Source organism: Parasteatoda tepidariorum, chromosome 10 (assembly GCF_043381705.1).
Source record: "Parasteatoda tepidariorum isolate YZ-2023 chromosome 10, CAS_Ptep_4.0, whole genome shotgun sequence".
Classification (NCBI taxonomy): Eukaryota; Metazoa; Arthropoda; class Arachnida; order Araneae; family Theridiidae; genus Parasteatoda; species Parasteatoda tepidariorum.
The window spans coordinates 55,197,964-55,224,616 of NC_092213.1; the positions used below are offsets into that span (position 1 = coordinate 55,197,964).

Sequence of the window (26,653 nt, forward strand, 5' to 3'; positions counted from 1 at the left end):
GTTTACGACCACCAATGTTCAACTCCATAGCTTCGTAATTTTGAACCCAATCCAGAAGACAATGGAACTCCTGGATCGAGTATTGGGAGAAATATGGCTTCGTGGAGGATTTTTTGATGGAGGTAAACCGCATTTACGTTACATGGAGAGGAAGACCACGAGAACCTTCCACTGTTAGCCTGACGGCAAGGGGACTCTAATCCACGATCCATCTACCACTGAGGATATTTTACGTCAGGACTGTAGTCGGTGCGAGAGGGGTGCATGTGACATTAAGTCACAGCCTAATTTCTAAATATCCTGTTTTGTTAATCAAAATACTTATTTTTTCGGCTTAATTTATAATTTTATGATACAATTTTTATTTTCTTCATCTTTTTCTTCTCCCCCCTTAACGCGTTAGCGCAAAGAGGACATTTTCCCCAGGAAGTTCCTTGCACATTCCTCAGACACTCCTTTTCTTGGAAAAAGCTGTCGGCGTCGTTTGATGTAGCACGAGAATTTGAAGTCGACTGAAACTTAGCTTTGCAACGTCAATCGGAAGGTGAGAATAACACTTAAAAATAATATTGATAATACATCTCAACTTAAAATTTTACTGCTTTAATTCATACTTTCAGTACCTTGAGTACTCAACTCGGTTTTTTTTCCTTTTTGATATAAAAGCCAGAGCGCGAAAAACGCTCGTGGCATTCGAATCTTCCATCCTCCCAACGATATACTTACTCCCTCGCGGAGCTTTTTTTTTACTTCCCTCCTCTTTTGAGGAAAGGGTTTCGGACATTAAATGGCGCCGCAGTATACACCGCCATTGATGGACTCCTTCACAGCCTTTTCTAGCTTTATTGTAATGCTGTTTTAATTTTTCAAAGAAAATCCCGAAAATGTCGGCAGCTCTTCCCTTTTGAAAAGTTCATGCTTCAATCCTTTTATCAAGAATTCTTTTTGATTGAATACACTTCTTTATGATGCACTAGCTTGTGATAGTTCGGTCTCCTCCTCCAGCTACCCAATAGTACCCATATTTTGAAGATGTTGTGCCATTGATGATAATTTTTAAGATGTTGTGCCATTGATGATATTTTTAAGATGTTGTGCCTCACTATGATAATTTTAAGATGTTTGCCTAGTAATATCCAATAAACAACAAAGATTTAGTAAAAAGAACTGGACTACTTCATTTTGACTGTTTTTTTTTTGTTGTCTTCTTCATAGGTACGGATAACTTCCATGGAGAGGAGGCATGTCTTTTTTTTGTAGAATATATTTGTTTTCTGGGACCTTAAAAATTAATATTCCTTCTGGATTGTAAAATTGCAACACGACTCCAAAAATGTACCACTATATCGTTTCACCCGGCCATTAATTTTTATTTTTATTTTTTAAATTTGTTATCACTTGCTTGTTAGCAACTTTTCTTTTTTTTTATTTTATACCCAACCGTAACAGGGCAGTGCAGAATTCATATAGACCAGCCATTGCTGGGATTCGAACCCTCTTCACCTCATTGGAAGGCGAGCTCGTCTAAGAGAATAATGTTGCCAGACCTATAAAGAGAAAACTGAAACTCTAGTTATGAACTTCTATCATGATCGATAATTCCATTCACGTCTTTAGAAAGTGGAAACATCAATGCCTATCATCTTAGGTCAGACAAATTATTTTTATCTGCTTAGGCTACTAAGATCGATGCCATAGCAATGTTCAGCAACATACTCATCTATTTTATCGCTCTATCCCCTGAGCCACTACGAGTCTCCCAGGATTATTGGAGAAAAACTTTAAGGAGAGTTAGGGGACATCACATGGATTCTGATTGCATCTCCGATTTGCATAGGTCGGAAACCTCTTCGTTCACCGCTATGTGTTGTTGTTCCCGAGATAGATTGAGCGTGGTGGACCGGTACCCTGACCACCACGTTCTCCTGATTTAAGCAGTGTGGATTCCTTTCTTTGGGGAAACACTGAAACGTGCCGTTTACACAACACCTGTGGGTTCCGAAATGGACTGTGCTGCTACGAATATCCAATAAAATCCAGGTGTATTTTTGAGAGACCGCCAATCCATGGTTCATTCAAAGGTGTTACAAGTGCATCGCTGGCAATGGTGGAAACTTTGAATATCTTCTATGACATTTTCACACATCATCTACCAAGATGCATGTAATACTTTGACGAATAAATATTCAGATTTTCTCAGCCTTATGTCTCTTTGTGTGTTGTACCTGTTATACTACTTTTCCATAGCGCTGACGACCATGAGTTGCTGGACAATTCTGAATCCTTATGATGTCCCTTACTTCCCCTTAAAGTTTGTCCCAATAATTCTGGGACACCCTGTATATGCAATAACCAAGAAAAATTAAAATTAAAATCCATTAAACAACTATATCAATAATCATACTATTATCATCCGTATTGTTTGTTTTGAGTTCACATGTAGCTATGTCTGCCTGTATCATAAAGAAAGCTGCAGCTTGTTTATGACATAGGAAGGCTTTTTCAACTATAAAACAATACGAACGATAAACAAAAGGAAACAAATATAAATAATAGCTTTCTCCCCTCCAATTTGTAAATGAAAAAAACGGAATAAACAAAAACAGCTTCACGGATCAGTGAAGTTATTAACTGACCCTAGGTCAATATATGTAGGTCAACATACCGGTCGGATAGTGAAAAAATAATGCAGAAACGAGTTGAAGAATGCTCTTTTTACAGTTTTTTCCCTTTTCCTTTCATGCATCAAGCAAGACAAAAATAATCTACCTCAGTTGCAGGCATGGAGAGAGTCAGAGAGCATTTTTATTTATTCGAATCAGCCTTTCGAAAATTCAACTTCCGCCGTAAAAGTTCCAGGACTGTTTTGATCACTATTTTTCTTCTACTTGTTTACGTGTTGTTACTCAGTAAAAGGATATTATTCCAAGATGGTATTGACAGAAAACGAGAAGATATAAAAAGAGAAAACGGTAAGTTTATTTTGTTATTATTATTATTTACTGCTGAATTTTTTCAAAGCAAGTTAGCAAACTTGATGTCCAGAATTTCTGAAGTTTCATTTTGCAAACAAGGTTATTTCCCAACAAATCGATAACTTCTTTGCGAGAGATAAGATAAACAACTAGCTTTACATTTTCTTTAATTGAATTAAATTCATTAAATGTTAATAAGGATGTACCGCAGCTACAAAATGTTTATTAAGTAATGTGTATGAATAAAGTGTCTGATAATTAATTATTAATAATACAATAATTAATTAATAATATAATATTAATCATAATTAATCTAATAATGTGTATTAAGAGAAATATTTTCAGACATTTGACTTTCCTTTACCAGGCGTTTTTAAAAAATATTTACTTAGATAAGAATTATTATTTAAAAAAAATTAATCATGTCAATTATTTTCTGTCAGTTTAGTTTCCTTAATATTTTTAATAATCGCGATGGCTCAAAGGATAGAGCGTTCGACTACCAATGATGTAACCCAGGTTCAAATCCCAGCGGTGGTTGTTTGTTACGAATTTTACAAATAATTTTGAAGTGAACAAAATTTGAAGTGAGATATTTCAGACATTTGACTTTCCTTTACCAGGCGTTTTTAAAAAAATTTTACTTAGATAAGAATTAATATTTAAAAAAATGCGTTCAATAATCACGATGGCTCAAGGGATAGAGCTTTCGGCTCCCAATGATGTAACCCAGGTTCGAATCCTAGCGATGGCTGGTTGTTACGAATTTTGCACTCCCGGCTCACACTGACCACAGTGTAAAAGCATCCTCAGGTCATGGATTAGAATCCCCTTGCCATCGGGTTAACTATGGAAGACTTTCATGATTTTCTCCATGTAATGCAAATGCGGGTTAGTTCCATCACAAAGTGCTCTACGAAGGCTAGTTTGTTCCATATGCCTTATCTAGGAGTTCTCTTGTCTTCTGGATTAGGTACAATATTACAAGGCTACGGAGTTGAACATTGATAGTCATAAACTCAGAATTGGGTCAGCTGTTCAACGCCAATTATAAAATAAAATAAAATTATTTTTAAGGATTACTCAGTATTAGGATTAAGGATTAAACGGACTATGAGTAAATATTTGCAATATTTTTATGCTTTTGATTTAAAAAAACATCGGTGAGAAAGGTCATCATACTGCGTTGACTGTATATAGATAAAAAAATGTTTGTTCGTATGCAGTCATTCTGCCAGTTTCATTTTTCTTCTTAAAGTATAGCAAAAATATATCAAACTTTATCCAGCATTTAATAGCAATGAAGAAATATTTGCGATATTTTTATGCATTCACAATATCGCGATAATTTATTACTATATTGATTATTTTCTTGCGTTTATCCAAAAACATTAGAAGCGACTGGAGCTTTTTTTGTTCCTGATGATTGTTCTTAAGCTAAATGATCTTTTTAAAGATAAATTCTACTTCTGTTTTTGTAGAGTTAAATGGAATCGAAAACTTGATAAAATTTTAAATTACATAAATTAAACTGCATTTAATTTTAAATCAGTAAATTAATTCGTTCTTTTTTTGTATTCGAATACTTTCATATATTTTTACATAGCAGCGTGATCTAGAGCGGTAGATTGTCTGCTATACTACCTGTGATCCAAATCAGTGGATCATCTGCTGAAAGTAATATCTGTACTTCAAACCCATGTCAACTCCTGATAGTCAAGTGCATTAAATATACCAATACATACCTACCAACTTTCACTCTTTCCGAGAATGGATTTTCAGAGTGGTTGTAAAACAATAAACGAAAAACAATCTGACTCAAAAATATATTTATATTTTGATCCCGTTGAAATTCGCTTGCGCAAGGATTATTATGCTTTAATATGTTTATTGTAATTATTTATATGTAGTGGTGGTCAAACTCATTTATAATTATCATTATAATTCAAAAAGTTAATTGGAATAACCAGAGTATTGCTACCACTTTAAATATGAAAATAAAATCTTCCGGAAAATCCGGAAGAGTTGGCAGGTATGCAAATATTTGTACCAAGATACTTATAGTAAGTATTAGTATATTTAGTGCCCATTAAAAGCACCAATTAACGTAATAGCAGTAGTATCTATTACTAAAATTAGTTAGGCACCATAGGCGTCAATAATTGTAAGGCGATTTGTTATGGTTTTCCTACATGTATAAGTACTTTTCCTCTATAAATTTAGCTTTTTAATGCAAAACTTTTTTATTTCTATTTATATCTAGTACAAAAATTAATTCATTGCATTTCTAAAATTAGTAACGACACTAATATTCTTATGACCATTTTTGGTGAATGAACTAATATCGGTACTTATTTCGAAGGCCATAAAAATCGCCAAGTTAATACTGACGCCAGCGATGCCTAATTAAATTCGGTATTGAGTACTACTTTTATTGCCGTTATAAATACTGTTCTGAGAACCTTTCATACCAACAAAGGTCCTTGTCTAAAATAGGTGCAGTGGTAATAGGTTTTTTACCACCCCCCGAAAAGAATAAGTACCCTATTATCACCATGTTACACATTTAGGTCACCTAATACACAACTTTTATTTTTTTTCTTGTTGTTATACCAATTGTTTATACCAATGATGCATCATACTATTAGATTTACCATAATAAGTTATAATAAGTTATAAGTTCAACTCAATAAGTTAACTCTCTAAAATAAAGACTAACTGTAAAATAGTGCAGTTTGAAATGTGAAATTCAGAATTTACCACAATTTACTCAGGACGTAATAGATAAATTCCAATTTATTTTATTAGTTCTTGTTTGTTACGTTTCTCTCATTTAAGTTATAGAAACACTCTAAAAACGTAAATATCTATCTAAGTGTGTTTCATATACTTTATAAAATACGAATTCGGAGACCATATGCTGTGAAATTGTTAACGTTGATTTTACGTGTATTAACCTAACACAGGAAACGAAAGACATGCAATTCAGAAAAGCGAGCGTTAAAACTGATATTTTATTAGTTAGAGTTAAAACTAGCAAATCTTATATCGTTGCAAACTCAATTCTTAAATCGTGAATATTATAAAATATATCATTTAAGCCGCGATGGCTCAGGGGATAGAGCACTCGCCTCCTAACCAGATGACCCGGATTCGAACCCAGTAGTGGCTGGGATTGGAGTTCTGCAACCGGCTCGCACCCACCACAGTACTGACGAGAAATATCCTCAGTGGTAGACGGACAATGGGATTGAGTCCCTTTGCCTTCAGGCTAACCGTGGGAGGTTCTCGTGGTCTTCCTTTCCGTGTAACGTAAATGCGGGTTCGTTCCATCAAAAATGTCCTCCACGAAGGCAAATTTCTCCCAATACTTGATCCAGGAGTTCTTTTGTCGTCTGGATTAGGTTCAAAATTACAGGGCTACGAAGTTGAACATTAGTAGTCGCAAACCCAAAAAATTCAGTCGGCTGTTCAACGACGGTTATAAAATATGTAATAAAATATAGCATATGTTCTCGCAAATTTAAAACAAAATATCTAAATACTTCCAGCTATAGATTTCGAGAGACTCTTGTACTACGTACAACATCCGAAGACTTTGTGTTATACAGCTCTGTCATTAGGAGGTCAGAAAGATGATAAAAACAGACTAGACGGCGATAAGATTATTTGTCAAGATTTGGGGATGACTCTGCGACCACCTTGCTTGGTTTACTCCTTTGGGTAAGTCGTACATTTAATCAAAAATTAATAATCTTAGTCATAAATTAATGATATTTATAACGATTTCTTATAAAATGTAAATGTATTAACTTATAAAATGTAATTCATAGTTAACCTGTTCATGGCTCAATTTGTTATAAATTTCGACTGATTGTATGCAAATCACTCTTAATTGAAGCTGTGTAAAATCAAGAAACCCCTTTACAACTATGAGGGGGTAACCTATTTATATTTCAGAAATATATTTGTAAAACATAATTACCATTATAATGTAAATCTTTAAAATACCCAAAAACGTTTTTGTTTGCTTTCTAACATTTTTCTTTGTTTGGGACTAAAACATGCTTCTTATTTGAGTTGTATCCATAGAAATTAAAACAATAGTCTGGAAACGTTACAAAAATATTCGTATTTTAGACATAAATGATTAATAGACCATTCACTGTTACAACTAATCAGTACCATTTATTTTGATAATAAATAAGTATAGTACAGTTAATAGAACCTAATCATTGTTGCAACTAATCGAAATGCCTTATTTTACGAATAAGTAAATATAGTTTTTATGTCAAAATAAATATATACATCACATTTTAGTACATCAGTCACTTAGCTGACGGCGATGTACTAAAATGTGATGTCTAGAACATTTGATGGATCTCTGGAACAATTAATAATACTACCATCTTAATATACTAAGAGTTGCTTGTCAACATTCAAGGCAATGTGGTGGCTTTATGGACCATTTTGCTATGCTTGATCGCCATATGTCAAAATTATTGTTTTAACAAAAACATGTTTGATATTTAAAGTGTAGACATAGAGAGAAAAAATTTTAGATAAAAAAATACATTTTAGTTTCACATCAGCTTCAAAGCAGCAATAAAGTTATAAAAAACCGAGATATTTAAATGCGTTATTTACTTGAAATTGTAAAGGGAAAATAATACTACATAATCGTCCAAGCGACTAAAAGGAATAATCACCTCGCATAGATGCGCTACTTTTTTTTCATATGAGATCTATTATTATGCCCATCTATATACGTTAAATGAGGTTAATTAGTTGCGTAAAGACTTTTTTTTTATCTTCGACGATAAGAAAACGGTTTTCATTGTTTATTAGCAGCCATCCATTAAGTTACTTTGTTGGAAGTGATTGTTTTCGTACACCTCGCTCAAGAACGTCCCTAAATACGTTAGAATTACGTTATAAAAACATCAAAAAACCCAAATAAGGTCATATTAAGCAGACACAACGATTGTTTTGGTTCCAAAATGAAGCAGCAACTTCTTCAGCGTTCAAATATAAGATGAAAAAGAGGGATACAGAACTACAATGGTTAGTTATTTAACACAGAGATACACAAAAATTATAAATTGGTATAGTTTCTTATTTAACTTATCAATGCATAAGAATTGCAAAGCATAATAGTTTGTAATTTAACAATAAGATAAAGGCGAATTTTAAATTGCGAAGGTTTTTAATTAATTACAAAGATAAGAGAGAATTACTACTTGCAAGTTTTTGTTATTTACCACAGAGATGCTAGAGAATTATAAATTATGATGGTTAATAGTTTGTAATTGGAAATTTGTACGTCCATAAGCTCAGCTACCAATTGGTTCAAGCACAAATTAATCGGTAACAAAGCTAGAGAACGCCCAAAACATCGATAGCTGGACTTCATTCTGAATTTTAAAACAATCAGTAATCAGTAATTTTCCTTGTAACTTAGATTAAACTAAGAAATTCAGTATTGTCTAAGCATTAGTGATAGTGGGTGTTAACAGCATCTAAACAGTTGTATGTTTCTGAATTGCAATTATGAGATTTAGTATTGTCTCAGTACTAGTAATGGTGGGTGTCAGCAGCATCTAAACAGTTGTATGTTTCTGAATTACATTTAATGCTTATTAGAGCTGTGAATCAGGAATTTCATTTTCAGTGCAAATTAAATAAGAGTATCAATTTCAATATTTGTCTCAGCAATAATGGTAATGGAATAAAACAGCATCTAAGCAGTTGTATGTTTCTGAATTACATTTGATGCTATTACAGCTGCAAATTGGGAATTTCATTCTCAATGCAAATTAAGTAAGAGTATCAATTTCAATATTTATTTCAGCAATAATGGTAGTGGAATGATAACAGCATCTAAGCAGTTGTATGTTTCTGAATTACATTTGATGCTATTACAGCTGTAAATTGGGAATTTCATTCTCAATGCAAATTAAATAAGAGTATCAATTTCAATATTTATCTCAGCAATAATGGTAATGGAATGATAACAGCATCTAAGCAGTTGTATGTTTCTTATTCACAATGATATTACACCTGTATAGCCTGAATTTCATTTTCAGTGCAGATTAAATAAGAGCGTCAGTTTAAATATTTATCTCAACATTGATGATGGAATGTCAATAGCCTCTAAGCAATTGTATTTTTCCGAATTACATTTAGTGTTGTTAACTAGCTTTATCATCGGTACCCATTAAAAATAGTGCCTATTTTATTCTCAGCATTGATGTTGACACTTTTTAACAGCATCTAAGCAGTTGGTTGTACCTGAAATCCACCCAAATACAATGTGCGATCCACTTAAAAATCTTCGGTAAATAGATAAGAATTTGCACAGATTAGCAGCGACTATTCTTGTTTTTGTAGTGGAAATGATGAATGGTCGTTTGAGGAGGAAGTGGTAAAATTCGGATGTGAAGTTTACACTTTTGATCCAAGTTTGAAAATGAGCAGCCACAAACACAAAGCCAACATATGGTTCCATCCTTTTGGAATATCTGACTTTAATGAAGATAGGTAAGTCTTTTGGACAGTGTTACAGCATTGATCTTATTTTTACACGCTTCATTTTTCAAGTAGTTTAAACAGACGAAAGTAATTCGTTAGACCTAAGGCGATAATCATAGGGGGCTTCACTTTTTAAAGACGTGACTGGAATTTTCGATGGTTGACAGAAGTTTATTGGGTTGGCTGTCCACTGGACGGTTATAAAATAAAATAAAATATTAATTTCCGAGTTGTGAAGCTCGGGGAATAGAGTGTTCGCTTTCCAATGAGGTGAGCCAGGTTCGAATCCTAGCGATGGCTGATCGATACAAATTTCGCACCTGGTTTGCACTGACCACAGTACTGACATAAAATATATCCTCAGTGATAGACGGATCATGGGTTAGTCCCCTTACCGTCAAACTAACCGTGGGAGCTCTTCGTGACTTTCTTCTCCATGCGACGAAAATGCGGATTAGTTCCATCAAAATATCCTCAACGAAAGCAAATTTCTCCCAATACTTGATCCATGAGTTCCCTTACTTTCTGGATTGGGTTCAAAATTACAAGGCTGCGGAGTTTAACATTAGTATTCATAAACCCAAAAATTGGTTTGGCTGTTCAACGATGGTTATGAAATAAAATAAAAAATTATCTTCTGAGCCAGGGTGGCTCATGGGATAGAACGCTCGGCTCCTAATGAGGTGACCAGGGTTCGAATCAACCACAATGCTGGCCTAAAATATCCTCAATGGAAGATGGATCATGAGTTAAAGTCTCCTTCTCTTCAGGTTAACTGTGGGAGGGTTGCGGTTTTCCTCTCCATATAACGCAAATAGGGGTTACTTCCATCAAAAAATCCTCCACGCAGATAAATTCATCCCGGTACTTGATTTAAGAGTTTCCTTGTCTTCTGGATTGGGTTTTAAATTACAAGGTTACGGAGTTGAACATTGGTTTTGATGGCAGTAAAATGATGCAAATGTTTGCTCGCAGTATTCCAGAAGCAGTTTTAACTTGTATAGTTGTCAGGTATTAAGTTCAAATGGAAAAGTGAACGTTCTAACCAATTGTCGAGATTTAGATCGGTGACAAGATAACGATAAGTTGCTTTTGTCACTATCAAGAAACGATTGATAATTACATTTGGTCAGGTACAGTGTTCTAGATTTAAGCAAGATAAAGATCTAGGTGCTAATCGGAGAGTGGTCGAAGTTTTAATGGAACGTTCCACCCTCAGTCACGCGAAAACGAGTTAATCAAAACGCAGTAAAATGAACATTAAAGGTTACACAAAAAAATGGTTTCGACCAAATATGAAAAGTAATATTTCAAACACGAGAGGATATACCGAATCTTGAAAAAAAATACCAATTTCTCGATCGTTGATAAAGGATTTATATTTTTCTTGTAGTTTCCTTCTAAGAAAGTATGATACCCAATGAAAGCATTTTTAAGGTGAAACACTAGTTCTTATGGTCACTTTGGTGTATAATTGACAATATTTACGTTGAGATAAACCAAAATTCTTCCCAGTCTTATTTTTTATTTACTTTTTCACTGTTGCAGATTTATTTATTCTTTTTTGTTTGTTCATTTACCGACAATAAATATTTTCATGTGCACTAGTATCACTTTATGACTTCATTGTAAAAACACTTCGTTTAAAAAAAAAACACGTTTTCAGTAATTTATTCGCTTTTATTCTTTCAAACAATTGTTATTGGGCCGGGATAGCCTGGTTGGTAGGGCACTGGATCCATGTCCAAAGAGTTCGTGTGTTTGATCCCAGCCGGTCGAAGACTGTGACTGATGCATGGTGACTGATGCAAGTTAAATCGTTCGAGTCTCAAAGTCCTCCATGTTCCTCCAGAGCAGAATATTCTTTAATTTCCTGAAGGATTAAGCTTAGTTTGCAATTGAAAGACTTGGGAATAAAGCCCCACTATTTCTAATAGTGACTTTTGGGTCGGGATAACCCAGAGGTCGTAGTATCGTGACGATTTCCAAGAGGTCGTAGCTTTGATCTCCACCGGCTGTAGACTCCCCGTGTGACTGATGCACGCTAAATCTGTCAAGTCGCAAAGTCCTCCATGTTCCAATAACAAAACAATACCTCTAGGGGTGCTGATCCAGTAGTTTCCTTGTCTTCTGGGTTGGTTCAAAGTTACAAGGCTACGGAGTTGAACATTAGTAGTCGTAAACCCAAAATTGGGTCGGCTGTTCAACAACAGACATAAAAATAAAAAAAAACAATTGTTATTTCGTTAGTTTTATATAATTCTTTGCACTATTACTACGGTTCTGTACTATATTTAGTTTGTTTAGTTTGTTACTATATTTAGTTCTGTACTACGGTTCTGTACTATATTTAGTATTACTACGGTTCTGTACTATATACAATGTTTCCAAAAGCTTTCGATACTATACACCAAATGTTTTCGCAGTGCATTTGAGTTAATTACTAATATTGTCTGAGTTAATTAATAGCATTATATACTTAGCACACTCCTATTTATGTAGGCTTGGCGACGAAATCCCGCAACTTTTGATATGATTCTAGGCGTTTCCCGTTTTACCCCGTAAATATTGGTCCTATCGCTTTGAAACTCGAAGTTACCATAGTTATTATTTTGTCGCAAAAATGTAGTCAAGCCGAGTCTTCCGTGAGAAAGACATTAGGTGCTATTTCCTCTCAAAATTTCGCAATAATTTAGATATTTTCTTGCAAATTTTCTAATTAAACTGTTTATTTAGGGTCCGTCTGTGATATTTAGCTTCATAACAAAAGAATGTTCACAAAATTATACACGTATTCACAAATTTTTAGCAAATTATAGTTATGATACAGATTCGAACCAGTTTCAATTTTTTTTAAAAAAACACCTCATCTTCATGACAACACAAGTTTGTCCGAAGCAGTCTCGTGATAATTATCACAGATTAAGAATTAGTGTTTTCAACGCACAGTAAGCTCTCTATTGTAATAGATATGGCAATATTGTAGTTAGAACTTTCACTTCTGCCAACTGAAACTCCCGTACTTGTACTTGACCTATTAATTTAAAACGCAATAAATCGATTAATTTAACACGCTCTACTGTTTGGTATCACCCCACTGGAACAACTTGCATGTCTGTTCTCCATTTTTCACAAAAAAATGTACTTTAAAAGAAAGCTAGAAACTAATTTTTATAACCGTCGTTGAACAGCCGACCCAATTTCGGGTTTACGACTACTGATGCTCAACTCCGTAACCTTGTAATTTTTTAACCAATCCAGAAGACAAGGAAACTTCCGGATCAGTACCTCCAAAAGTATTGATTTGTTATGGGAGCATGGAGGACTTTGCGATTCGACAGATTTAATGTGCATCAGTCACCATTTGCTACACGGGGAGTCTTCGGCCGGGGGGGATCGTGCCCACGAACTCTTGGACATGGGCCCAGTGCCCTACCAACCAGGCTATCCCGACCCTAAACAATAATATAGAAGAAAATTCAATAGAGGACAATTAAGTGCTTTAACTGCATACCTAATATCTTCGGTAACCGCCTTTACACCTTCAACCCTACGCCAGCGTTGACCCTTTCATGTACCGAGTAGGGTTGCGAGTACCACTGGATCTAAACCACGAATGCTACTAGATTTAAAGATTTTTTTCCCTCCACTCTTTCATTAGATTTCTACGAAAAGAGTTGGTGACATGGAAGATGAGAACCCTGGATGATATTATGGAATTCCTTGGTCATCAAAATCGAACCCTTGATATTCTTAAGTTAGACATCGAAGGCGATGAGTGGAAGGTTCTGGAAGATATGTTGGAAAAGAAATTATTCAAGGTATTTAATATCAATCAACTGTATTACAATTCATGAAACACTTCAAAACTTTATTAATTATAGTAATAAGAGGTTGTTTAAGTCATAAAACATCCTTTGCAGATCTTTTCAAATCAAGGGCATATTGTTGCTTTTGTAAATCGATCCGTACTTTTTTCAAAATTCTTTTGGAAAAATTTTTCTCTAACTTGAATTTTAGTTTTTTTGAAATATCATAAAATTTTTATGAAATCGTATATTGCTTATTCTTACAAATCAGAAAATTATTTTTAAGAAGCAAATAAAACTCCACAAGGGCAATACAAGGAATTTAAAGTTTTCCGTCCTGCTTTAGCCTATGAGATGCTTTATTTGTTGATTGACCTTGTTTGTGTTGTTAGTTTTATTTTCTCAGGCCAAGAAACTAATAAAACTAACAACACGGAAGTAAAAGCAATACGAAGAATTTAAAGTTTCCCGTTTTGTTTCTATAGTGCGGCTTTGAGGAGAACTCCCCCAGACTGAAAGTCTGGAGCTGTCTGCTGCTATGGCAACAGACGAGAGTACATTTCTAATGGGGGTGAAATGGAGGAAAGATGGTGTCGATTACTCACGACGACCTACGCTAAGATTAAGACAGAACTATTCACTCCACACCCCTATTCAAAGAGACCTTTCCTCGTAACCATAGTACCCGCCACAACGCGAGACGGGTGTCTGGAAGAGTTCTCCTGAAAGCCGCACTATACCTCTATTGTGGTATGTTTATTTAGTTTGAAAAGGATTTATTAATTCAAACAATATTACCAATATGAGAAATTTTATAATATTATTACTTCTCACGTTTATTACAGAAAATAAACCATCTTTGCGTGGAAGTCCACCTGCATTCAGGAAACTGGGCTCGCAAGCTTCAGATTCTTCGGAAGTTGGAAGGGGAAGGCCAAATGAGATTTTTCAGCTCAAGAAAGAACCAAGTAACACGTCCCAGACACGTGCCTGGTACCCGTAACAGAACAGAACAATTATTTTACGAACTTGCGTGGTTCAGTGATAAGAACCCTAATTGAAAATATTCGTTGACAGCGCTATCTTCGAATCATTATTTTGACAACAGCGAGTACCAACGGTTGAGACAAGTACGTGCCAAAGCGGATGGATAAGAAAATCCAACTAAAAATCAACGACCTGATCAAGGTCAATATCATGGTCAGTTCTCGTGTATTTACAGATTTAGAGAGTATTAGGATATAAAAAAAAGTAATAAATTCCTCTAAATAAAGGAAGAAGCACCTGAAACACATTTCAGCTACAATTCTAATTAATCTAGCACTAGATAACTAAACATTCGTAGAATAGAATAGCAACTTTTGTTTGTTTCACTCAATTCAGTGTAGCTACCTTAGCATTTTAGTACCTTCAAAAAATTGCAAACCTTATGCTTTATCCCTCATTTATATACAGGGTTATTCATAATTCCCTCCTCCTGTAAACGCCATTTTTCTTTACTGCAACTGGCTTCAGTGGTAGATGTTACTGCCATCTACCGGTAACTGCTTAAATTAAAACTTTCGGAATAATTTCATATGTTCTTTTTTGCCATATTCGTCTTCGTTTTTTACTATAACGCTTCGAAACCCCGGAGGGAATTATGAATAACCCTGTATTAATAAAAAATAATGAGTATTTCCTTTCATTGTGTGCAACGCCTACTGTTGAAAAGAAATACATTTGTGGCAACGACACATCTGGTACTTTTTAAACGATCGTTTACTATCGAATGGAAATAGCGACAATATGTGATAAAGAAGTTCTACAGTACTTTTAAATTACGATCTAAAATAGAATGAATTACGAATCTGTAGCGGTTTTGCTGATCATGAGTGTTGTTTGGCAAACAATTTGTAAAAATGTAATTGTAAATATGCTGTAAATAAACGAGATCGTTATAAACTTTGTAAAAAAAATAATAATTATAAAAAAATATTTGCAGTGTCCATTTTCTTAAACACGCATTGTTAGCTGTGTCCATAATTTTAAGTACGTGTTTGAAGCTGTGTCCAGAATAAAGAGCTCGCCGACGCAGCTGGTTAAACCTGTGCGTTTTCAATATGCATTTTTTTCTACTCTACAGATGGCAGCATCGACACGTAACAGCAGTGTTTTTGATTTTCACTTGCATGTCCCTTACATTTATTTCTCTCTTTGTTAGTGACATAGCTGCCAGTATTTACAATTTTTGCGATGGTTTTTCGTATTGGGAATGAAATGAAACAGATTTTAGAACAACAAAAAAATAGTAGAATTCATTTGCACTCATAGAAAAATTGGTTCCATATTGATTCATAATATAGGTTCTTGAGCCACAATTCAAGGCAAATTTTCTGCTACCTTAAGATGTAAAATTGAATAATTTTTCCGTTCAAGTTGAGAGTTTTTAAAGCTTAAGAAGAGCGATAATATGGTTCAGCTTAGCTCTAAATTAAGGCTACAGCAAGTATGAACAATGACATATATCAACATGCTTCAAAATTTCGAATAATTTGGCTGGAAGCGTGTCATGCCACATGCTTGAAAAATTTGTATATCGCAGGGGCTTTCCCGCCAATGTAGTGAGTACAGCTTTCGTCATCAACAGCGATTTAGACCGGGGTTCGATTGTCAAAGGCTAAATATACGATCGGAATGCACTTTCGCCAATGGTGTTTTAGGGGTTTGGATTTCACTCAACTACAAAGGTTCCAAACTTTACTAATAATTCATAGTTTAATTAGTTTTTCGATTGCATTTATGAAATTATTTAAAATAAAATGCCAACGAAATAAACATGGAATTTTTTTTAAAAAGGAATATTGTTTTTCTAACAACAATGTATTGAACAAATTATGAAAATAACAATTTAGATGGGAACCATAATTCGTCTTATTTTATTCATTTTCAGTATATACGTATGCACAAAAAACAAATTTCATGACTACACTACATATTGCACAAGGAATTTTTACAAATTTTAACTGTGGGACATCAGACCTAATAAACCTAGAACGATGAAAATTCTTCATTCCTCTAATTAAACATTTTAAAATAGTATTTCACAGATTATAACGATCACGATTATTTTAATGAATTTAGGCATTTGCCTCTCCCTCAATTAGAAATTATTTTGTTTTATGGCTACCGAGGCCGGTATCCCCTGAAGACGTCGGCTTCGGTGGTCATATTTTTATTTTTATTTCCTTCGTTTCCTTTATTGCTACTTTTATTTGAAATTTCAGCTGCTTTTTAGCACGTTTTTTTCAAAGAAGTTTTATCTATTTAGAATTAAAAATATTTGTGTTTTCTTTTAGTATTGATTATTTAGGGTTATCCATAAATGAAGAAAAATTAAAAACTGCTGGTCTAGAATTTTTTTTACCTACATACATTTGCAAGTTTGTGTACAAAATTGAAGTCTGATAAACCTAGTTTGCTTATTGGTACAACATATATTTTCAGGCCCGTGCGTTCAATTAAGGCTTGTGTGTTCAATTCTTATAAACTTCAATGAGACAGATAGTACAATAGAGAGAAGGACAGCATGAAAATATATTCAGAATTACAGCGGTATTCGAACCCGCTACCTCAATGATTCGCGCAGCACTTGGTGGGTGATACCGCTCGACCAGGGAGGAGGCTCTGCAGCCTAATCATCATACATATTATCATATGTATGCCTTATTTATCATATATACATTATGTTGATATTATATGCATTATGTTGCGTTATTTGTTGGTGCATATGCATGCAAGCTTGCGTTACGGCAATAGAAAAATGGAACATTCAATTCAGAGAACGATAATACGAAGATGCATCCTTGGTAAGGGCGGGATTCGAATCCGCTACATCCACACCTCAAAGCTGTGTGGTTGGTACCGCTAGGTCCCTAAAATCTACATTTAGATTCTTTAAATGTTTTGAAATACTATGATGATAATGATTCTTAAATATAATGATATCTCGAAACGAAATTTCGAATTTTGAATTAAAGCGTCTTCTTAGTCATTTTCTATAATCAAAAAATGAAGAGTTTGCGTGTCTGGGTGTTTCTCTTATAACTCTAGAACTGTTTCTTCTATCATCCTGAAATGTGGACAGTAACAACTAGTAGCAAATTAAGCCTCGCATTCTAAAAATTGTGCAAATATTTCCCTTAGATCGTTGAGGGGGAAGTTTAAAAATTGAATTATCTCATTCGCTTAAAACTAACCATTGATATAAATAAAAGTGCAGACTAATCTTTTTTTTTCCAAATATTTAAACGATAACATAATTAATATTTGCTTGTTTACAGCTTTAAGTACTGTAAAATTATTATAACATGGTCTTTTTAACACTTCCCATAATTAGAGGTTACTTTATTGAGAAGTGACTGCAAGCGATTTTTGTTTTTGATATTTCTAAAAAAGATAGTTTAGTTAAAACTAATTGATAAGAGAGCTATAAGCGAAAAACAGTAAAGAGCTCCGAAAATGCCCGGCAGTCATCATCATCATATGATTAAATATTTGGAATTGTGACATCATAACATATCCTGTTTATGTTTATTGAGAATAATTCATGTACTTTGGGTTTAATTAAAAAACTTTTTATTCCATTACAACCTTTTTGGCTATTTCTTAGTCCTTTAGCTGAAAAAAAAAGAGCTTGAGGATTTCAAAACGAAAGGTGAGTACTATTTTCTTTTTTATCATGGTTTTAAAATTTTTAATTGTTCTGNAGGCATAAATGGAAGTTTTGAAATCATTTTAAATGGTTCTTTTTTAGGTACTACATAATGAGCCACTCGTATTTGCTGTCGCCATTTGTCTCCTTCTGTTACACACATATGACACATACGCTGATATGCCTCTGACATCTGAACGGCTGCTTCGTTTTTCACTCTAATAAAAGAAAACTCTGAGCTAGCATTTATTTCAAGAAGAGTTGGTTCATTATCAATCATAGTACAACCAAGAATTATTGTCTCACGTCGAATTTCATCAAGTTGTAGAATATTTGTCAAGGGCAACGCAACGCTTGCTTTTGGACCAACAATGATACGAACAAGAGCTGGTAAAGTAGTGACACGTAGCAAATTGGATAAAAGATACACATGATTTATTGTATGAGCTTCAGGGGTTGATATGCAATAAAATCTTCCTCGTGCGCTGTAAGGAAGAAATATAATTTCTCCTTTCTGGGTTAGGCATTTTAGATACATCATAAGGTCTGGGGTGATGGCATGTCTTCGGATCATCCTCCGGGATGTTTCCCAGACCGTCGCCAATCACCCATTGTGCAGCTCTAGTGCGACGTAAAGTAACAACAACAACAACAAACTGTGCAAAAATTTCCCTTAGATCGTTGGGGGAGAAGCTTAAAAATTGAATTATCTCATTCGCTTAAAACTAACCAATGATATAAATAAACCTGCAAACTAATCTTTTTTTTTCAAATATTCAAACGATAACATAATTAATATTTTCTTGTTTACAGCTTTAAGTAATATATTGTTGTTGTTGTTCATTTACGTCGCACTAGAGCTGCACAATGGGTTATTGGCGACGGTCTGGGAAACATCCCTGAGGATGATCCGAAGACATGCCATCACAATTTTGATCCTCTGCAGAGGGGATGGCACCCCCGCTTTGGTAGCCCGACGACCTGCACGCGAAGTCGAGCACTTTACTGTAGCACAGTTTAACGAGGACCCATACCGCACACCCTCAGTCCCTACGCAGACTGATTCAAGTGGTCACCCATCCGCACACTGACCGCAGCCAGTGATGCTTGACTTTGGGGATCTGATAGGAACCGTGTCTTAACGATCAACCCACTGCGGGACTTTAAGTAATATAAATTATTATAACATGGTCTTTTTAACACTACCCATAATTAGAGATTACTTTATTGAGATGTGACTGCAAGCGATTTTTGTTTTTGATATTTCTAAAAAAGATAGTTTAGTTGAAACTAATTGATAAGCGAGCTATAAGCGAAAAACAGTAAAGAGCTCCGAAAATGCCCCGCAGTCATCATCATCATTATATATGATTAAATATTTGGAATTGTGACATCATAACATATCCTGTTTATGTTTATTGAGAATAATTCATGCACTTTGGGTTTAATTAAAATACTTTTCATTCCATTACAACCTTTTTGGGTATTTCTTAGTCCTTTAGCTGGAAAAAAAAAGAGCTTGAGGATTTCAAAACCAAAGGTGAGTACTACAATTTTCTTTTTTATCATGGTTTTAAAATTTTTAATTGTTCTGGCATACGCTTTGCTATTTCGTGTATGATCACATGTTGTTGTTTTTTTTAAATTCAGATTAATTAAATTTTTAATCCTGAAGTGACGTGTATAAAGATTGTGGAATGCTGACTGTCTAAAAATGCATCTGTCTTTTTTTGATGTCAATTTAGTTCTTTTGTACTCTTTTTTTTTATTTACATTATGTAATTAAGAATAGTATTAATCAATTGTTTGTTTTGAATTTTGGTTCAGTTTTATTAAAATATTAGCAAAGTGTTTAAAAGTATTATTAATGGTAAGATTTTAACTATCTCACTATGACAACATAACATAAAAAGTATTTGTAATACTTAAATTATCTAGCATGACTATATTGCTATTTTTTGATAAGAATATACGATAATGGGAATTTTCGCAATTATAATTTTTTTCTAATATTGAGATACATGACTTAAGTCTTTTAAAGAACACAATTTTAGTCATTGATTTGACCTTAGTCTTTTAAATAAGAGTTCTCAAAAATATTATTTAAGTACATTTAATGTAACCAAATTCGCTGCAGTTTCGTGCGATTCATTGTTATATAAAGTTCTTTCAGAAAGAAATCAAAATCAATTGGTACTTGTTTGTAAAAAAAAATCACCAAATTATTATTGACGCCTAGGATCCTTTACTGTGGAAATAGGCAGACTTAGATAAATTGAAAATCTTACTTCCGATCACAAAATCTCAATTAAAAAATTTTCAGCAAGCAAATTGTTGACTCCTGTAGCGAATTTTAACCCTTTCGTCACCACCTGCCATTGATGCAAGTTGCTCAAAAATCACTGATATTTTTCAGAGTGTTTTTATTTTTATAAAACTCGATATTGTTTACTATACAAACCAGCATAAATTTTTTTTAATATATTTGATATTATAAAACTAGATAATCAGTTACCACGCTTTGCCTTATATTTGACTTTTTTTGTATACCTAAAATCTAAGTCTCTCAGAAACATTTCAATGCAAGCACGTAATAAATATTTTTATAAAAATCCTCACTTTTCGTTCAATTTTCGATGCCTTTACCCAAATGCAATTTTGAGTTGTTGTTTTTCTTTTTATGTACCTATATAATAAGAAAGTAATACTGAAACATTTTCCGTGAAAGTGACGAATTTACCACAAACGGCGTTCGCGCATATTATATGCATCTCGAAATAGAAACTAATTGAAATTAAAAATATAGGTAATAATAAATGAAAAACTTTACTAATTATTTTAGGAGAAAATAGTAAAAAATCGCCGTACTATCCATCAATGACGCAAATGATAACTCGTTAATTTTAGTAACAGGCACTACTGCTATTAAGTCGTGAATACTGCTATTAAGTAGATACCAAAAACCATCATTTAGTCACAATGTAACATTTGAAATCTATTAAAACTGCACCAATATTAATGATGCATTTTCAATATAGATACTAGGAAAAGAGGCTTTTTAAAGCCCTTAGAAAGGGATAGGTACAGGAGACAGTTGTTGGTTATGATAAGTTTACCACGAAGTAATAGAATAATGCAAATGATACTGAATACAGTTTACTTTTATTTTGACTGGATGAACTACTAAAAATGTGTTTCGCTTAATCTAATAACGTAAGTCGTGGCAGCTCAGGGGATAGAGCACTTGCCATCCAATGAGGTACTAACCCAGGTTCGAATCTCAACAATGGCTAGTCCATACGAATTCTGCACCCAGCTGGCACAGACGAAAAATGTCCTCATGGGTGAGAGTCCCACTACCATCAAGCTAACCTTGAAGGGGGTCGTAGTTTTTCTTTCCATGTACGCAAATGCTGGTTAGTACCATCACAGTCTTCGAAAAAGGCAAATTTCTCTCAGTACTTCATGCTGGAGTTACCTTGCGCATTAGATTAAGTTCGAAATTGCAAGACTACGGTGTTGAACATTGGTTAGAAAAGATCTAATAACGTAACTAATTTTTTTTTTAAATCTATATAATATAAAACGCTAATACGTACGTATGTATGTATATATCAATAAAACCGATGATATTTCTTTTCTCGCGCTGGCAACAGTTTTCATTTTTAATTGATTGGATTCGGCGCGCAAGAGCACGTAGTGAGCAACCAGATAACAATAACCAGAGTGAGCATTATCAGGTTGTTCAATTCAGATTCATGCACTAAAAACATGACAATATTTAATTTAAACTCAATTAGGAATTAATTAATTAATTGAAGTGAGAATGCTTTAAAAGGCCGCTGTTGAATTGATATTTTTCTACTGGGAGCTACCTAAACGTCTAAAAAACGTTTAAGTGTTTGTATTGAATGCATTGAATTTTTTTATATTTCGCGTTTATTTATGCATTGAATTTTCACGCTTTAAAATGCAGAATATTAGTGAAGCAATATTTGATAATTTATTTTGCTAATATGTTTCTTATTTAGCTAATGTTTTGATTTTTTCACCATGTACAATCTAAATAGCTAATATACTTTTTTAAAAGCCAATAAGAACATTGGTAGAATTCATCTACATAAGTACAATACTATGTCTTTGATGACAGTATATTATGTCTTTGTGCTAGAACATTGTGTTCATTGGCGAGCGAGCGCAGCGAACCATGGTTCACGGCGTGAACCACATAGGATTGCGTAGCAATTCTCGGGGGTTGGCGAGCGTTAGCGAGCAGGGGGAGGAGCCTCCTAGTAATAAATGAAAAACTTTACTAATTATTTTAGGAGAAAATAGTAAAAAATCGCCGTACTATCCATCAATGACGCTAATGATAACTCGTTAATTTTTGTAACAGGCACTACAGCTATTAAGTCGTGAATACTGCTATTAAGTAGATACCAAAAAAACTCATTTAGTCACAATGTAGCATTTGAAATCTATTAAAACTGCACCAATATTAATGATGCATTTTCAATATAGATACTAGGAAGAGGCTTTTTAAAACCCTTAGAAAGGGATAGGTACAGGAGACAGTTGTTGGTTATGATGAGTTTACCCCCAAGTAATAGAATAATGCAAATGATACTGAATACAGTTGACTTTTATTTTGACTGGATGAACTACTAAAAATGTGTTTCGCTTAATCTAATAACGTAAGTCGAGGTGGCTCAGGGGATAGAGCACTTGCCATCCAATGAGGTACTAACCCAGGTTCGAATCTCAACAATGGCTAGTCCACACGAATTCTGCACACAGCTGGCACTGACCTGTGCTGACAAAAAATATCTTCATTGGTAGACGGATCATGGGTTAGAGTCCCTTTGCCATCAGGCTAACCGTGGAGTGTGTCGTAATTTTCCTTTCCATGTAACGCAAATGTTGCTTAGTACCATCACAGTCTTCGAAAAAGACAAATTTCTCTCAATACTTCATCCAGGAGTTATTTTGAGTATTGGATTAAGTTCAAAATTGAAAGACTACGGTGTTGAACGTTGGTTCAAAAATTGGGTCAGCTGTACAACGATGGTTATAAAAATTTTTTAAAAAATGAAATAGCGTAAATAAATAAATGTATTTTTTTAAATAAATTGAATTATTTTAGCTTATAATTGTGATGGCATGAATCTAATTTGTGTTGATAAATAACAATGTCTTGATTATTTACTTTTTTCCACCCTATACGAAGAACGGGTACTTAGCCAGTACAGAAATAAAATGCAAGCAGTGATTGTAAGTATAGTTCGTAAAAAAAAATTTATTCAAGAAAAAATTGTCTTTAAAAATTTCTCATTGCTCAAAGCTTCGTTTTTTTTTTCTTTTTGAAAATTGTAGTTTGTTTTCCTGGTTGTTATCCTACCTTTCCTGTGAATTGCTCGTCCTCTATTCTGTCATGAAATTGAATAAACAACGTAAGCTATGGCTTCACATAAAAGTGACTTGACAACTATTTTCTTTCCACTACTAATACCATTAAAACTAAAATAAAGTTTCAGAAAACTGATTAAAAAAAAATTTCTTTTTGAAAAAACTGTTTTTGGAATTTGCAGCTTATCACACGAAATCAAATATTCAGAAATCAAAAATTTTTATTTTTTGTCGTTTGCGTTGATTTTTCGATTTCACAATAGTATTCTGTTAACTCATGGAAAAAAAAAGACTACATTAGCAATTATGCAGATTTAAGATCGATTTGATCCGGGCCGTTCGCTGAACCTGAATTAAATGTAATTAATACTTATTCGAATTTATTATCTTTTAAAAATTAATTTAAATGTATTAATTTCAAGTGTGCGAAAAGGAACTTTTAATATTTTTTTAATTGTATATTTTTAATAGCATTGTTTTAGGTAATGTACCGATGAACAATAGTCTATCAGGAAGTTAATATTGTGACAAGCTAAAAATATTAGCAATAATGAAGTGTTTTGTTTTATAAAATTTTTGCTAAAAAAAATCACTACTTTAAAACTATATATTTATAAATCATTTAATTGATGCAATGGAGTTTTTCCCGGATCTATTTTTCGTTTACCCTTCTGTTGCCTAAGTATGAAAAAAGAAAAAGTGGCGTTACTCTGATAACAGAAAAATAAAAATTGCAATTTCTCGGCAGGAGGAAGAAGTTAAAATAGAAAAAAATAAATCACATAATTGTACTAAAAAGTGACATCATATAACTGTCATAAAATTAAGTAATGATTTAGCGTTTCATCCACAAATTTGATAATAATATTTGCAAAGTTGTAAGCTTTCATGTTAATTGAGCATAACTGAGTTATTGAATGTAAATAAATTTATATTAAAAAGTCTCTAAAAGGAGCAACATCAAATAAAAATAATCGCTTTTAGTTATGAAGGGGGTTCCACAAAACCCATGTGTTTTTCGAATCTTTGTAACCTTGTTAATAACGTCGTCTTTTAATAATATGTTAGTCTTTTTTAACTCAAATATAAATTTATTATTTCATTATATATTTCCTACTTAACACAAGGACAGGAACGAATCCTTGTAGAACATAAACAAACTAATTATGCCAGGTTGATAGTTCGCGAAGTTGCCAGGTGCACAAAACAAAAATACATCACGGAAACAATAAAATAAAGAAACAAATAGTAAATCTAAGTTAAGTAAAAGATGTAGATGAGAAGAATTTTATTTTAACAAATTTGATGTGCGATACGGCGGTCTATTTAATTAACTTCACGCTAATTAACATTATAATTTAGGTGAAGAAACTTAGCTCGACTTTAATCTTGTTTCTAAACGACTCGTCATCTTGTTTATAAACAATCAGATGGTGCTGAGCTCATAGGTCACGTGTCTGTGTATCAGTGATAGTCTTCTTTTCGAGTTGCTAGTACCCAACTGTAATAATTTATTCATTCTTTTAATCAATTATTCATCTAAAATGGGAGCCTACATTCGAATTTCAATTATCGTTTTAGTTTATCGTTCAATAAAATACACATTTATAAAACATAATAGATCGAATGAAACATATTAAAAGAATTAATTATACATAAGTAATTTAACTATTTTTAGAATATAAGATTAAAGGAAATCTTACTGTTCAAAATAGTTCCATTTCATTACTATCTGAAATAATTTCACCAATTTCAATTGAAGGAATTTATTCATTAGTTATTTAATCAATTTTTACATCCAAAAACAATTAAATGTATTCGAAATAGAATTCAGAACGTTTTTAAAATTTCAAACAGAAACATTAAAAATAATTTCTTTTAAGTCATGGAGCTTGGAAAGTCATGGAGGACTTTAAAGTCATGGAGCTTGGTTTAGAAGTAAATCATGTTTACAAATTATTCTGAAGATCGTTTTGAGGGTAGGATTCACAATTCTCATGTAAACTGTGCTTGTTATCAAAAAAAAAAGTCAGAAACTGATGAAATAACTATTCAGAAACAATATTAAGGAACTGTTTGGTGTAAAAAGTATCATCTTTTACATTCTCTTATTACATTTAATTACATACAATGCAAAAAAAAGATATTTTTCATTATGATTACATTAAGATACATGCCCAAAATACCTGTAAAACTCAATTAGTACCATTCATTTATTCTACAGGAGGAATTGAGGGAAATTTTGGTGCGAAATTTTTCATGACATTGTATCCAATAATAGGACTGGAGTCAATCAATTCTTTCCATTCATCCTCAGGAGCTATTTCCAAGATGTGTTTAACTGCAAAAACATTAGCTTCTTGTTTCAAATATTCATCTCCGTATTCGTACGCCATCTTGAGAACATCACAAGCAATGTCAACTGATAAAATAGAAGCAGTAATTTCACTGCATTCTTTTTTTAAAATACGAACATCATATTTATCAGCTAAAATAAACAGTTCTTTTACGACTTCCCAGGTTTTGACCCCGATTTCTCCGGAATAAAAATATTTCAAGAAACATTTAAAAATTTCGGGTGATGAATCACTAATGGAAATGGTATTTGTCTTGGATTCTAAAAAGTCATTGCATATCATTCTCTGGAAAACGGGAGAGTGAGCGGCTAAAATGCACTTGTGGGCGGAAAGTGATTCCCTTCCGATTTTAAATTCGATGTCGGTCAATAGACTGGGTTGGTATATGCGATCAAAATCATTCACAAATTCTTTCAGGTTCTTCAGAAATCTCACATTACCAAAATAATCACTCGGAGTGACGAGATGTTCGAAAAAAACTAAATTGCATTTTATCAATAATTTCGAATGATTACCAAAGCATGGATTTCCAGTTTCTTTATATCGTTTATAAATTTGATCATAAACATGGAACTTAAAAATTTCACTCGAAACTGTAATGACGTCCATTTCGTTAACACTGATACTGGATATCTGATACTTCTTCAAAATCGCATCAGATGAGTCATTTATGGATACGGTGATATTCATCTTCATGGATTGTGGAATATTTATCCCCACTTTTTTCCCTAACACCATTTTGAAATAGGATGTTTTCTCATAACCTGACGAACCTTCCGATTTTTCTTGATACCAAATTTCAAAATAAAATTCTGCATCTGAGTTAGGAATCGGCGAAAATGCATTCGTTTTTATGCTTTTTTCACCTAAAGATATTAAGTT

At 33.4% G+C, this 26,653-nt stretch overlaps 1 protein-coding gene across 1 annotated transcript; it reads left to right on the forward strand.

Annotated features, from left to right (window-relative positions):
- The first annotated feature begins 2,679 nt into the window (after positions 1-2,679).
- On the forward strand, positions 2,680-14,605 carry LOC107448271 (probable methyltransferase-like protein 24). The gene is made up of 5 exons (XM_043053354.2): positions 2,680-2,972; positions 6,527-6,698; positions 9,366-9,515; positions 13,168-13,327; positions 14,161-14,605. The coding sequence occupies exons 1-5, from the start codon at positions 2,783-2,785 to the stop codon at positions 14,374-14,376; spliced, it is 888 nt and encodes a 295-aa protein (XP_042909288.1). The 5' UTR covers positions 2,680-2,782; the 3' UTR covers positions 14,377-14,605.
- The last annotated feature ends 12,048 nt before the right edge of the window (positions 14,606-26,653 follow it).

Excerpts from the sequence above, each read along its gene's own strand:
- LOC107448271 (XM_043053354.2), top strand. The coding sequence starts at position 2,783 with ATGGAGAGAGTCAGAGAGCATTTTTATTTATTCGAATCAGCCTTTCGA. Across the intron at positions 6,699-9,365 it reads TGCTTGGTTTACTCCTTTGG|TGGAAATGATGAATGGTCGT; the intron begins GTAAGTCGTACA and ends TTGTTTTTGTAG. Across the intron at positions 9,516-13,167 it reads TCTGACTTTAATGAAGATAG|ATTTCTACGAAAAGAGTTGG; the intron begins GTAAGTCTTTTG and ends CTCTTTCATTAG.